Source organism: Macaca mulatta, chromosome 4 (genome assembly GCF_049350105.2).
Source record: "Macaca mulatta isolate MMU2019108-1 chromosome 4, T2T-MMU8v2.0, whole genome shotgun sequence".
NCBI lineage: Eukaryota > Metazoa > Chordata > Mammalia > Primates > Cercopithecidae > Macaca > Macaca mulatta.
In genome coordinates, this window is record NC_133409.1 from 23,493,111 (window position 1) to 23,509,375 (window position 16,265).

Here is a 16,265-nt window from a genome sequence, read left to right on the forward strand (position 1 = left end):
GACTCGGGAGGGTGTATGTGTCCAGGAATTTATCCATTTCTTCTAGATTTTCTGGTTTATTTGCATAGAGGTGTCTATAATATTCTCTGACAGTAGTTTGTATTTCTGTGGGATCGGTGGTAATATCCCCTTTATCATTTTTTATCACATCTATTTGATTTTTCTCTCTTTTCTTCTTTATTAGTCTGGATAGCAGTCTATCTATTTTGTTGATCTTTTCAAAAAACCAGTTCCTGGATTCATTAATATTTTGAAGGGTTTTTCATGTCTCTATCTCCTTCAGTTCTGCTCTGATCTTAGTTATTTCTTGTCTTCTGCTAGCTTTTTAATTTGTTTGCTCTTACTTCTCTAGTTCTTTTAGTTGTGATGTTAGGGTGTCAATTTTAGATCTTTCCTGCTCTCTTATGGGCATTTAGTGTTATAAATTTCCTCCTAAACACTGGTTTAAATGTGTCCCAGAGATTCCAGTACATTGTGTCTTTGTTCTCATTGGTTTCAAAGAACATCTTTATTTCTGCCTTAATTTCGTTATTTACCCAGCAGTCATTCAGGAGCAGGTTGTTCAGTTTCCATGTATTCCTGCAGTTTTGAATGAGTTTCTTAACCCTGAGTTCTAATTTGATTGCACTGTGGTCCGAGAGACTAAATGACTATACCAGAAAAGAAGAAAGCTCTCAAATTATCTCAGCCTCCACTTCAAGAAGTTAGGAAAAAAAAAAAAAAAGGCCAGGTGTGGTGGCTCATGCCTGTAATCCCAGCACTTTGGGAGGCCAAGGCAGGCAGATCACGAGGTCAGAAGTTCGAGACCAGCCTGGCCAACATGGTGAAACCACATCTCTACTAAAAATACAGAAATCGGGAGGAGGGGGAGGCGTGAGGCCGGGCTGTGGGCACCTATAATCCCAGCTACTCAGGAAGCTGAGGCAGGAGAACTGCTTGAACCCGGGAGGCTGAGGATGCAGTGAGCCGAGATTACGCCACTGCACACGATCTATCTGGGTGATAGAGCAACACTGTGTCTGTGTGTGTGTGTGTGCGCGCGCACAATCTATCTGGGTGATAGAGCAAGACTGTGTGCGTGTGTGCGTGTGTGCTTGCGCGCGCGCGGCAGAGTGGGGGGGGTGTGGGGCAGGACTCCGTCTCAAAAAAAGAAGTTAGAAAAAGAAGAACAAATGAAACCCAAAGTAGACTTTCCAAAGTATTTAAATAGTCCTATGTATATTACGGAAATTGGGTTTTTAGTTGACCTTTCGATAAAGAAAGGTCAGGAGGGTCAACAGTCTTCAATGAAGAATTCCGCTGAAAGTTTAGGAAATAAAAAATACTAGTTGTACACAATGTATCCCAAAAAGCAGTGAATAATTCCCAACTCTATGAGGCCAGCGTGACGAATAACTGAATCAGATAAATACATTACAAGAAAAGAAAAATACAGACCAATATATGTAAATATATATTGTAAATATAAATGTAAAAATTCTTAACACATGGGATCCAAAGATAAGGAAAATACATCATAACCAAGGGGGTGTATCCCAGGAACACCATGGTAGGTTTTACGTCTGAAAATTCATCAACTACCTAGAATAGAAGGAATTTCCACAATCTAAAACACACAACTACGAAACACAGCTAACATCACACTTAATGGTGAAAGGCTGAAGACTTTCGCCTAAAACAAATTAGGGACAAGACAAGGAAAAGGATGTTTACTCTCACTGCTTCTAGTCATCACTGTATTGGAGGCTCTATTTACTTCAATAGAAGGCAAGAAAAAGACTCTATACTGAAACGGAAAAAGTAAATCCGCCTTTAATCACAGACATCATGATTGTTTATGTAGACAATCCTACCGAATCTATAAAAAAAATAACTACTTGAACTAATCAGTGAGATGAGATTGCGGGATACAAAACCAATTTTATTTCTATATATTTAAACATTTTTGAAAATATATATTCTTTAATTGACATAATTGTCACTTTTGTGGGATATAATGTGATATTTAGATACATGTGTACAATGTATAGTGATCAAAGTAGGGCAATTAGCATATCCATCACCTCAAACCTTTATCATTTCTTTGTGCTGTTAACATTCAAATTACTCTCTTCTAGCTATTTGAAAAAAATATAATTATTGTTTATTATAGTTATCCTACAGTGCAACAGAACACTAGAACTTCTATCTAACTGCAACTCTATTCATTAACCAACCTCTCTGTATTCGCTACTTCCCCCAGTCTTCCCGGCCTCCAGTAACCACTATTCCAGTCTCTACTTCTATGAGACAAACTTTCAAAAAACTTTATTTTTGTTTAAGTGGTGAAACTCCTTCACCCAGGCAGTTAAGGAGACTGAAGTGCAAAAGGTCAATCACCTAAATGGTTATAGTGGCAAATGTTTTTCTGAATTGTTCCTGAAGTTTATCCATATGCTTTTTCTCATGACATGTGGAGCATTTAGGAATAGTTTCTATAGCAGTTATTTTTCCCACTTTCTCTGCTTTACCCTAATAATCCAGTCTTCTCCTATGAAAGTTATATGCAATGTGAAAAAAACACATTTTTTTCTCATGTAATTTTGGGTAATATATTTTCAGAAGTAATATACAACATATAATTTTCAGTTAAGTGATTTGAAAGGTATCACTTTCAAATGTACAACATATAATTTTTAGTTAAGTGATTTGAAAGGTATCACCACACCATATCCCAAAGTAAAAAGTTCGGCAGGTTTACTCTCAATTCCATCCAACTGGACACCAAATCCTATGAAGTCTGTCTCTGAAGTAGCCTCTACATGTGCCACCAACATTTTAAAGGCCATTATTCTAGTCTGCTTCTTCAAAAACAGAAATGTTATATATTTGATTCCAATTTAGGTACTATATATGTTATAGAAATTTGTATATACAAACATTTTTACTTTTAAATGATAGTTGTGCTGCTTTAGAAACAAAAGCTGCTTAGCTTCTCTTCTGTTTTATACAATATCAAATGCACTGATTATCAAAAACTTTATAATAAACTCATAAAGAAACCAAAGATTATTTAAGATACTGGGTAGACTACTTACTAAAATGCCTCAATTATTACCCTCCCTAATTACTAATGCCTCCTGTGATTTTGCTGTTTCCACTGTCCGGAAGTGAAGTCTACTACTGGCCTAGTGACTAACAGAATATAATGGACGTGATGTTGGGCCAGTTCTGAGTCTAAGCTTCAAGAGAGTTCATATGCTTCATTCTTTCTTACAATCACACCCAGCTACCACTTGAACAAACTCAGGCTAGCCTTCTGGAGGATGACAGAACACGTGGAGTAAGACAAGCCATCCTGCCATGGCCCATCCTAGGCTGCCCAGCCCCCACCTGCTACCATAGATGCATAAATAAGCCGAGCTGAAGAATTAGCCAAATGAGCAACTTGAGTTATTTTGAATTATTCCTTAGTCTGCTTCTACAATATATGCAATTGAGAAATATATATTTTATTAGATTGTCAATAATTTTCTGCATTTTCTATTAACTTATATCCAATGGAATGGTATTCAAAAAAATAATAATGCCAACTGATTTCCATTGTTTGAGGGAGGGCAAATCCATATAGGTAAATGAATTTTAGTCTATTTTTTTAAAGTATGAATTTCAGGTTGGGCATGGGGGCTCATGCCTGTAATCCCAGTACTTGGGGAGGCCGAGGCGGGTGGATCACCTGAGGTCGCGAGTTCAAGACCAGCCTGACCAACATAGAGAAACCCCATCTCTACTAAAAATACAAAATTAGCTGGGTGTGATGGCACATGGCTGCAATCCCAGCTGCTTGGGAGGCTGAGGCAGGAGAATCGCTTGAACCCAGAAGGTGGAGGTTGCGGTGAGCCAAAATTGTGCCATTGCACTCCAGCCTGAGCAACAAGAGCGAATATTAATTTCAAGTATGTGAAACTGTAACTATATTAAATTATAGGTATTAAAAATACATATCCACTGGGCCTGTACTTATTCGTATATAACATTCACTTGTACTAGAAACAACTAATATTTTTAAGTAGCTTTTTCCTAAAATCAATTAAAACTATCTTCCACAATCCTTCATTTATCAGGTATGAAAGTATCAAGTTTTAAGGCCTATACTACGCCAGGCTCTCTTCAAAATGTTGGGAATAGACTGGGCATGGTGACTCATGTTTGTAATCCTAGCACTTTGAGAGACCGAGGCAGGTGGATCAATTTAGGCCAGGAGTTCAAGACAAGCCTGGCCAACATGGCAAATCCCTGTCCCTACTAAAAAATAGAAAAATTAGCCAGGTATGGTGGTGCACAGCTGTAATCCCAGCTACTCAGGAGGCTGAGGCACAAGAATCACTTGAGCCTGGGAGGTGAAGGTTACAGTGAGCTGAGATGACACCACTGCACTCCAGCATGGGTGACAGACTGAGACTCTAAAAAAAAAAAAAAAAAAAAAAATGGGGGAATATAGTGGAGAACAAGTGCAGATGTCTGTGGTCTACTTTATATTCCACTAGATCTTCGTTAACACTGCTAAATTTCTAAGTAAAATCTTGTGAAATTTCAACTATTAAATGCATTTAAAGGTTGAATTACAATTTTAAGGCTAAAACACCTACTGCATTATCCTATGCAAGCACATGAAAATAAGTAATTATGAGCACTGATTAAGAAAAAAAGCCTCCTGGAATTACTTCCCAATTATCATGATATACAACACATTTAATTATCCCAAAAGCATACATAAATGATGTAGGATATATGTTAAAGAAAATATAATGATGTAACATGAGGGTTTACTGCTCACAATACTCAGGAGACTGTCCATAAATAATTTTTTTTCAGAGCTTAGGTGCTCAAACCCTTAATCATTTTAGAACGTCCCCCAAAACTGCCATAATTCTTAACTGTAAGTCATTTCATTTTAAACATTCATCATTTTTGTAGTTTCTGTGGCTTCAGACCTAGCATACATTAAAGGAAATGACTGCTTTAAACTAGCTTTCTAACTGGATAGTTCTCAAGGGTAAAACATGAAGACTTGATCTTGTAGCTCTAATAGTTCATTAGCATTGCAGCTAACCTGCTACGCATACAGAAAAGACAGAAAGGAGATTCCAAATAATGAAATAATTCACTAAAGTGAATGGTAGGGATGACAGAAATCAGACAGATAAACAAACCATCAGTTCAGATAGCAGTTCTTTAAAGGATTGGGACTGAGGAGGGGCAGAAATGTGGCATCAATGAATCTGTAAGGTTCTAGATCTTAAATTCTATGTAGTGGACACAAAGCTAATTGTTTCATTAATCTAAATTTCTGTAGGCCTAAATTTAATAATTTAAAATAGACTCACCGATCGATTACAATTTCTTTCTGCCTTAGAAGTCCTTCTTTTATTTTCAACATTGATTCCCACTTACTGAAATCCTGATAGCCAGAAGGTGAATAACTTTGACGAGATGATCCAGCCAAAACCTGCACAAACATGTTTACACAATTAGTATATACTAAAAGTATTTAAAGAAAATATTTATATACCATCTAATATGTTCCCAAAGATTTACATTAAAAAAGAGAATTTCCTCTTTGATTTTTTAATACTCTTAGATATCACACTATGAACACAACATAACTTGGACAATTTCAAGGAAGTTCTAAAGGAAATGTACAAGTCTAATGAAGAATTAATGACAACAAAACGTTTATCCTGGTCAATTATAAAATTATGTAAGATCTTGGCCAGGCGCCGGGGCTCACGTCTGTAATCCCAACACTTTGGGAGGCCGAGGCGGGTAGATCATGAGGTCAGGAGATGGTGACCATCCTGGCTAACACGATGAAACCCCGTCTCTACTAAAAATACAAAAAGCCAGGCGTGGTGGCGGGTGCCTGTAGTCCCAGCTACTCTGGAGGCCGAGGCAGGAGAATGGCGTGAACCCGGGAGACAAACCTTGCAATGAGCTGAGATTGTGCCACTGCACTCCAGCCTGGGCTACAGAGCAAGACTCTGTCTAAACAAACAAAACAAAACCATATGAGATCTTATTCCCATTACCTTGTGGAAGTAGAAGTGGAAGTTTTCTGGAAATGAGATTAATCATTAAGGGAGTAATACAATAAAGGAATGTGCCATGGCTTAACTAGACAAACATTAGCAGGAGACTTTCCACAAGAAAATAAAAGCAGTATCTGTAGTATTCAGACTTCAAACTGACATGCATCACATCATCATTTACTTACATTAAAATTTCAAAATCACAAGTATTTTCACAAAGTAGTGAGACAACCAAATGCCTAGGCAGATAAAAACGGGTCCTTGGAGAATCTCTGACCCATCCCACAGGTGTCCACATCAGATGCTTCTGTGCAGATGAGGAAACCTGCCCAGGGCTTGTGTGGGCATGCCCATAGTGGACCGGAGCCCAACATGCGCACTGGGGGAAATGAGTGGAGCCACGGGGAATTCCTGCGTTATGCAGGGGAGGAGCCTGCTCTCTTCAGCTCACCTAGTGACCTGGAAATCAATCTGTGAGGTGGAGGGCCTGTTAGCAGGACTTTGCTTGTTTGTTTTTTCCTTTTCATCAATATATTCCTCTCCAATCACCCTTCAAGGTGTCTGCATGCCTAATCCTCCCTGGTCGTGTGACAAGAACCTCATTTTTTTCTACAACAGTAGTAAGTATATCCATATAAAATGGAAAATATAGAAAATATAACCATCTATTAAGTAGATAATTTGGATGAAATATATCACTTAGAAAAAATTGCTTAGAATGTAAGAAAGATTTTAGATATTTAAATAAATCAACGGTAAAAACTAACATGGCAGATATCCTTATATTTCTTCCGTTGAAAAAGCAGCATTTAAAAAATATTGGTGTTATAAGTTTGACTGTATTCCTTAAAAAGATAAGTTCAAGTCCTAACCCCTTGTAACTTCAGAAAGTGATCTTATTTGGAAATACGGTCTTTGCAGATGAGTCAAGCTAAGATGAGTTCCTTAAGATGAGGCCTAATTCAATGTTTGGTGTCTCTAAAGAAAGGGGAAATTTTGGACCTATGTACACAAGGAAGACTATGTGAAGAGACACAGAGACAATGCCATGTGAATATGAAAGTAGAAATTGGAATGACACATCTACAAGACAAGGAAAGCCAAAGACCAAAAACTAGGAGAGAGGCATGGGACAGATACTGCTTCACAGTCATCCAAAGGAACCAACTGCCAACACCTTAATTTCTAACTTCCAACTTAGAGAACTATGAGACAATTTCTTGTGTTTAAGCTAGCTCATTTGTGATACTTTGTTATGTCATCTCTAGGAATCTAGTATAACTGGTAAATCATATAGGAACACAAGTTCTTTGGCAAGCCAAAAGATGTTGTATAAACACCACAAAGCAACTTCAAGAGAATTCAAAAGCGTGGTGATATTTTTATCCTTTACTTTCCAAAAATGCTATTAATAAGACCTTCAAAATAAACCACTAATTGCATGACATCAATCAGTCACAGATTAACTCTTTGAGATGACTGTCAAGTAATATTGGGATGGGATGTTTCATGTAGGAGACAGAATAGGATGAACAGACCAAGGATAGAGATTAGTTGATAAGAAGGTACATACTTTGTCAGATGGGAAGATATTTCAAATGTGACACACAGTGTTATAGCGCAGGTTAGACATCTGCCTCTGAATTTCATTCTTTCCCTTGCCTAATATACAATAAGGGCTGATATTCAGCCAGTATGCATCAATACAGATAATGTTAGTTGTCAGAATACTGAAGTAGTTTCACTGTGGTTGGTAATTAACTGCTGTTTACACCACTGTGCCGACTGTCTCTTTCACTGCCCAGGCCACTCTCCAGAACGCCCCATGATCCAACAAATAAAATAGTTGCTCCCCAGCACAACAAGGGACCTTCAGGACCCCGCTCCATTCATAAATAGGCATTCTTTCTGATTAGCTAGTTCTTGTACAAGTCAGTCCCCCAAAATCTTTCCAATTAAATAAACACTACCTACAACCTTATTTACAGTTAGTTGGCAGAGCTAAGATTCAAACCCACGCAGCCCAACAAAGGAGCACCTGATCTTAAGCACCACATTGTTCCACTGCTTCTACTACTGAGATAGGTTTGCAGCAGAACTGGCTTCACAAGATACAGGTCACAAAGACCCGGCTTACAAAATAGGAAGGGGTAAAAAAGCTGGCCGAAACCTGCCAAAACCAAGATGGCCATCAAAGCGACCTCTGGTCATCTTTACTTCTCATTATATGCTAATCATAATACATTAGAATACTAAAGTAAACTCCCACCAATACCATAACATAGTTTACAAAGGCCATGGCAAAATCCTTAAGTCACCCTATATGGTCTGAAAGGTGAAGGAGAATGCTGGGAATTCCTTGCCACTTTCCTGGAAAATTCATGAATAATCCACCTCTTGTTTAGCATATGATCAAGAAACAGTCATAAAAATAGCCAACCAGCAACCCGTGGGGCTGCTCTGCCTATGGCACAGCCACTTTTTTCATTTCTTTTTTTTTTTTTTTTTTTTTTTTTTTTTTTGAGACGGAGTCTCACTCGTTGCCCAGGCTGGAGTGCAACGGCGCGATCTCCCTTCACCGCAACCTCTGCCTCCTGGGTTCAAGCAATTCTCCTGCCTCAGCCTCCTGAGTAACTGGGATTACAGGCACGCAGCACCAAGCCCAGCTAATTTTGTATTTTTAGTAGAGATAGGGGTTTCTCCACGTTGGTCAGGCTGGTCTTAAACTCCCAACCTCGGGTGATCTGCCGATTCGGCCTCCAAAGTGCTGGGATTACAGGCATGAGCCATCGTGCCCGGGTCTACTTTCTTAATAAACTTGCTTTCCCTGTACTGTCCGCTCGCTGTTGAATTCCTTCTTGCACAAAGCCAAGAACCCATGTGGCCTCCCAGGCTGAACCTGTTTTGGGGTTTTCCCTGTGGCACTATGGCCTAATTAGGTATTCCAAATTTCATCAGGACTAGAAAACTGCTTTGAAAGTAATTGTTCTTAGACTGTGAGAAAAAATTTAACACTATAAACAATATTATTAACAGAAACTCTCTACTTAATGAAACTCCGATTACCTACTGATTATCAATTTAATGGGTAAGTCATTTGATAAAATCTCTTTTGTCAAACTGCAGCTCAAACAGGAAATTTATTAAAGCTAGTAAAAGCTAAACAAAAGAGTATTATCACTAATTCCAAAACTCAAAGTAGGATTTGGAAATGCTTAAAATGATGTGGTGAATTATTAAATGTGCTATAATTTATAATACTAATATTTCATTTACTTGGAGATTAAAAATAAGTATATTTTTTTATTTACCTACTGGGTTATACATTATTTAAATCCTAGTAACAGTTGGCATGTACTTTAGGTATTGGTTTATGTGTATTATATTATTTTGTATATTATTAACATGCCTAACAAAAATCTTCTAAGCTAGATTAAGGACTTCCGGTCTCCTCTTTCAAAGATCTAAAATAGGTAGATTCTCTATTTCCAATGATCTATACCATATTATGTGAAGCTATGTTTCACCTTATACATCTTGTGTCTATTTCAGTAAGACAAGTACTTAGGCAACAGATGAAGATCTTCTCAAGAAGACATTAAAACTACTTTACTCTTCACAAGTCATCTGCTAAAAAATTTTTCCCGTGGCTGACAATTACCTTAAGAAGGTGGCTTTTCTTTCTTTTCTTTTCTTTTTTTTTTTTTAACATTTCTTGGCATCAAGAAAAAAGATTAAACAGAAGAAACAACTATGCATAAAGAGAAAGGGCAACTGACAACACTATTTGCTTTTATAGCACTTTGAACCATTGGCAGAATGGACTGCTAAAGTACTTGCCAAATACTTCCACAAATATACACAAAACAAAATGAGAATGTATTATTCTGTGTTGTAACTCACTTGATCTAAACCCTTTAGAAATAAACAAAAATTGAGCTCTGAAACTGGGAAAACAGGAATAAAGAAAAAGGATTCCTTTCCCTGTAATTAAGAAGATGCACTATATTTAAAAATTACCAAACCAGCAGCAGTCTAGCTTATGATAGTCTTCCTTACTAAACTTACACCCTGATTCATAAAATAGTTAAAAGAGAGAACAAAACCTGACATCCTACCAAATGCTGTAGGATGACTTAAAAGTAATTTTTTAAACCCATGTGTATCTACCTGCCTCTAAACACGACAGTTACGGACACATTTTACCTTCTAAGGAGAATGGCTTTTATAATGAAGCCAGCATCTATACTATATTAAATGAAATTACAGAATGGAATTTGAAGTTACCTAGTAAAATTCAAGAATAAAAAAATCATATTGTGAAGTCTTAAACAGCAAGGAAACTATACCTTTATGATTCTGCATTCTCTATAAACAACTGATACACTACTAAAGGCATACAGAAAAGGAACAATTAATGAAAATGTATTTTCATTATAATTGACAGTTTTTAGGTAACAGTCTTGAGAGAGCTAAAAGGAAATCTGATAGAAATAACACAGAATCATTTTGCACTAAATGTGGAAATGAATCAAGTATCTACCCTGGAACCATTTATCTTTTGAAAGACCTAAACAAAGGTGGAATAATGATAAGAGAATTAGATGTGTTCAAATTGGTTCTTCCTCACATTTCCACATTACAATCTTACAGAGAAGTTATTCAAAAACTGTCAATTTAATGTGCCTGCAAATGTTAAAGGTTTTCGGCCTTTATAAGACAAATTATCTTCTCTTAATTACACATTTGATGGGTGTTTTTATATGTATCACGTAGGCTAACAACTTATAAAATCCAGGCGCGGTGGCTCATGCCTGTAACCCCAGCACTTTGGGAGGCTGAGGTGGGTGGATCAGAAGGTCAGGAGATCGAGACCATCCTGGCTAACACTGTGAAACCGCATATGTACTAAAAATACAAAAAAATTAGCTGGACATTGTGGCAGGCATCTGTAGTCCCAGCTACTCAGGAGGCTGAGGCAGGAGAATGGCGTGAACCCGGGAGGCGGAGCTTGCAGTGAGCCGAGATGGCACCACTGCACTCCAGCCTGGGTGACAGAGCAAGACTCTGTCTCAAAAAAAAAAAAAAAAAAAAAAAAAATTCTTACTAATATCAATCATCTATTAAGTTTCAAGTATTATGCCCAAAAGCAGTGAGGGGAAAAAGCCCTTTCCCTCTGACTGTGATGCCATAGCAACTTTGAGTATACATAAATATCTACTTTTAAATTTCTAGATAGCACTGTCTTAGCTTTGGCACATTAATATATGATTGTGGAAAAGGAGGAAAGCCAAACGCAATTGCCTTAAAACCTTCACACTAAAAGCTACTGAAAATGAAGCCCAATATAAATGTTAATGTTTTCTTTTTTTTATTATTATAGATCAGGAGCTACTGTGGCTTGCAAACTATGTTCTTGCACAATACTGGCTGACATGAAAAAATAGATGCAGAGTGACAGTATCACTCTTGGATATATAAAATCCACACCAAAACCATCCTTAAATAAAAATAAAGTTCTATAAAACTTTATAAGGTAAGAGATAAAATTTACCACAAAGATAAAATAATCACAAATGTTTACACATTTAATAGTATATCTCATATGAGAAAAAAACTATTAAGAATAAATGGAGACATAAACAAACCCACAGTCATATTGCCAACTTTAGTACACCTCTAAGAGACCATGTAGAGCGGGCATCCAGTTCACTGTCTGTTTTTTCACAGCCTGCAAACTTAAGCCTAAATTAATATTTTCAAATGGTTGAAAAAAATCAAAAGAAAAATATTTTGTGATACATATAAAAACCCTTAACAAACTAGGCATTGAAGGAACATACTTAAAAATAATAAGAGCCATCTATGAAAATAAATACAGTCAAGATCATACTGAATGGGCAAAAGTTGGAAGCATTCCCCTTGAAATCCAGAGCAAGACAAGGATGCTCTCTTACACCACTTCTATTCAACATATTACTGGAAGTCCTAGCCAAAGCAATCAGGCAAGAGAAAGAAATATAAGGCATACAAATAGGAAGAGAGAAGTCAGACTATTTCTATTTGCAGACTATATGATTCTATACCTAAAGAACTCCATAGTTTCTCTCCAAAAGTTCTTTGATCTGATAAACTTCAGCAAACTCTCAGGATACAAAATCAGTGAACAAAAATCAGTAGTATTTGTATATGCCAACAACATCCAATTCAAGAACACAATCCCATTGACAATAGCCACAAAAAAGAATAAAATACCTAAGAATACAACTAACTAGGGAAGTGAAAGATCTCTACAACAAGAATTACAAAACACTGCTGAAAGAAATGAGATGATTCCAAAAAAAAACATGGAAAAACACCCCATGCTCATGGATAAGAAAAATCAATATTGTTAAAATGTCCATACTGCCAAAAGCAATTTACAGTTTCAATGTTATTCCTACCAAACTACCAATGATATTCCTTACAGAATTAGAAAAAACTTTTAAAATTCATATGGATCCAGAAAACAGCCTGAATAGCCTAGGCAATTCTAAGCAAAAAGAACAAAGTTGGAGGTATCGCGTTACCCAACTTCAGACTATGCAACAAAGCTATAGTAACCAAAGCAGCATGGTACTGGTACAGAAACACATAGACCAATGAAACAAAATAGCACAGAAATAATACAATTCACCTACAACCATCTGATTTTCATCAAGGTCAACAAAAACAAGTAAAAGAGAAAGGAAAGAACTCCCTGTTCAATAAACAATGCTGGAATAACTGGCTAGCCATACACAGAAGGCTGAAATTGCACCCCTTCCTTATACCATACAAAAAAAATCAACTCAAGATGAATTAAAGACTTAAATATGAAGCCTAAAACTATAAAAACCCTGGAGAATAACCTAGGAAATATCATTGTGGACATAGGCCTTGGCAAAGATTTCATGATGAAGACCCCAAAAGCAATTGCAACAAAACCAAGTTGACAAAGGGGACCTAATTAAACAAAAGAGCTTCTGCACAGCAAAAGAAACTATCAACAGAATAAACAAATACCCTACAGAACGGGAGAAGATATTTGCAAACTATGCATCCAGTAAAGGTCTAATATCCATGATCTATAAGGAACTTAAACAAATTCACAAGCAAAAAACAACTCCATTAAAAAGAAGAAAAAAGACATGAACAGACACATCTCAAAAGACAACATACATGCGGCCGACAAGCATATGAAAAAACACTCAACATCACTAATGGAAATGCAAATCAAAACCATGAGATACGATCTCACACCAGTCAGAATGGTTATTACTAAAAAGAAAAAAATATCAGATGTTGGCAAGGTTGCAGAGAAAAAGGAACACTTAAACAGTGTTGGCAGGATAAATTAGTTCAGCTACTGTGAAAAGCAGTTTGATTATTTCCCAAAAACTCTAAGCAGAATTACCATTTGACCTGGCAATCCCATTACTGGGTATATACCCAAAAGAATATAAATCATTCTACCAGAGACACATGCACACACATGTTCATCGCAGCACTATTCACAATAGCAAAGACATGGAATCAACCTAAATGCCCATCAACAGCAGACTGGATAAAGAAAATGTGGTACATACATACTATGGAATACTACACAGCCATAAAAGAATAATATCATGTCCTTCGAAGCAACATGGATGGAGTTGGAGGCCATTATCCTAAGAGAACTAACATAGGAACAGAAAACAAAATACCATGTTTTCACTTATAAGTGGGAGCTAAACATTGAATACAAAGAAAGGAACAACAGATACCAGGGCCTACTTGAGCGGGGCAGGTGGAAGGATGGTGAGGGTAAAAAAAAACTACCTATTAGGTGCTATGTTTGCTACCTGGATGACAAATCATTTGTACACTAAACCCCAGTGACATGCAATTTAACCATGTAACAAACCTGGATATGTACTCCTGAAACCCAAAATAAACGTTGGAATAAAAAAGTTTGAGGGCAAAAAGCAAATAAAACTGTAATGTGTTTTATACCATAACAATAAATCTAAAGATTTAGATGAAATGGATCACTTTCTAAGAAAATATCAATTACCAAAATTAACTCTTGAGATACAGTATCTGAATCATCATCGGAAGGACTGGGGAAAAAAATAAGTCTACTCCTAAAATGAAGAACTGATTTTTTGGGTAGTTTCTACCTAAATCTAAAGAAAATATAAAATAGTAGAAGATGAAAAATTTTGAGAAAGATAATAAGCCTGGGCTTGAAAAATAATGAAGCATATTATAAATTGACAGTATTTAAAACAATAATAAATTTTAAAACAAATACAGAATTCAAATTAATACAATACTATCATTTTGGGAGATCACCGAGATTAAACAACACACTTCTAACTAATATACAGGTTTAACTGACTGAAAACGAAAATATCAAAATCTGTAGGAAGCAGGTAAAGCAGTACTGAGAGGGAAATTTACAGCACTAAGTAGTTATATTAAAAAAGGGAAAAAGCTCTCAATCTAAGTTTCCATCTTTAGAAAATAGAAAATAAGCCCAAAACAAGCAGATGGAAGATAAGAAGGCTGAGAACAGAAATCAATAGAGTTTAAAACAGAAAAATCTATGTGGAAAGATAAGCTAGTTCATTGAGACAATTAATAAAATTTATAAACTACTACCTAGACTGAGAGAGAAAAAAAGAAGAGGCGAGTTATTAGGGAGTGAAATAGAGATCGCTACAGACCATCAGACATTAAAAAGATAAGGTAGTTACTAGGAACAACTGTTACACACACAAATTCAATAACTTGAATTAGACTAACTTCTTAAAAAACACAAACTTACCTAAATTCATCCAATATGAAATAATTTGAATGTCCTGTAAACTATTAGAGTAACTGAATTCATAATTTAAAAAAAAAAAAAACTCCCAAAAAAGAAATCTCTAGGTCCAAATTGTTACACTGTAGGATTCTACCAAATGTTTAAAGAATTAACACTAATCTTCTGCAAGCTCAGGAGGGGAGAAAAATGAATTATTTCCCAACTCATTTTATGAGGTCAACACTGCTCTGATCACAAAACCAGACAAGACAGTAGGAAAAAAGAAAAGGACAAACCAACATCCATCATGAACACAGATACAAAAAACTTTAACAAAATCAAACCAAATCCAATCCAGACACAGAGATATAGATAAATATTACGTTTGGGATAAGGTTTTCCCAGGAATGCAAGTTCACTTTAGCATTTAAAAATTAATGCAAGCTGGGCGCAGTGGTTCACTCACACCTGTAATCCCACCACTTTGGGAGGCCGAGGCAGGCGGATCTCTTGAGGCCAGGAGCTCAAGACCAACCTGGCCAACATGGTGAAACCCTATCTCTACTAAAAATTCAAAAATTAGCCAGGCGTGGTGGCTCATGCCTGTAATCTCAGCTACTTGGGAGGCTGAGGCAGGAGAATTGCTTGAACCCAGGAGGTGGAGGTTACAGTGAGCTGAGATCTGAGATCGTGCCATTGCACTCCAGCCTGGACAACAGAGTGAGACTCCATCTCAAAAAAAAAGAAAAAAAAAATCAATGCAATATACCACATTAATAGACCAATTAAAAACCTACTAGAACCAATAAGTGACTTTAACAAGATTATACAATTCAGGGTCAATTTTTTTAAAAAACCAATTGTATTTCTGTATATTAACAACAAAAGGGCAATTCAAAATATAATATCATTTACATCAAAAACATTAAAAGCTTAGAAATAAAAATGTAATAAATTATGTGTAAGATCTGTACACTGAAAACTATAAAATATCACTAAAAAATTGGCCAGGCACAGTGGCTCACACCTGTAATCCCAGCACTTTGGGAGGCCGAGGTGGGCGGATCACCTGAGGTCTGGAGTTCGAGACCAACCTGGCAAACACGGCAAAACCCTGTCTCTACTAAAAATGCAGAAATTAGCTGGGCGTGGTGGCACATGCCTGTAATCCCAGCTACTCAGGAGGCTGAGGCAGGAGAATCACTTGAACCCAGGTGGCAGAGGTTGTATTATTGACATAAAGATAGACAGACCAATGAAACAGAATAAAGATTCACAAATCTAATGATGCATATAGTAAACTGATTTTCAACAAAGAGGAAAGGTAATTAAATGGAAAATTGAATTCAGTATTTATAAATGCCAAATAAAGGCCGGGTACAGTAAGT

At 36.6% G+C, this 16,265-nt stretch overlaps 1 protein-coding gene across 10 annotated transcripts in view; it reads right to left on the reverse strand.

Moving 5' to 3' along the window:
- CEP85L (centrosomal protein 85 like) overlaps positions 1 to 16,265 on the reverse strand; it is a 235,613-nt gene that overhangs the window by 48,007 nt on the left and 171,341 nt on the right. For all 10 annotated transcript variants that reach the window (XM_015137522.3, XM_015137520.3, XM_077999312.1 and 7 more), the window contains one exon: positions 5,367 to 5,488. In XM_015137522.3, the coding sequence (XP_014993008.3) occupies positions 5,367 to 5,488 (122 nt within the window). The remainder of the gene's footprint in view (positions 1 to 5,366; positions 5,489 to 16,265) is intronic.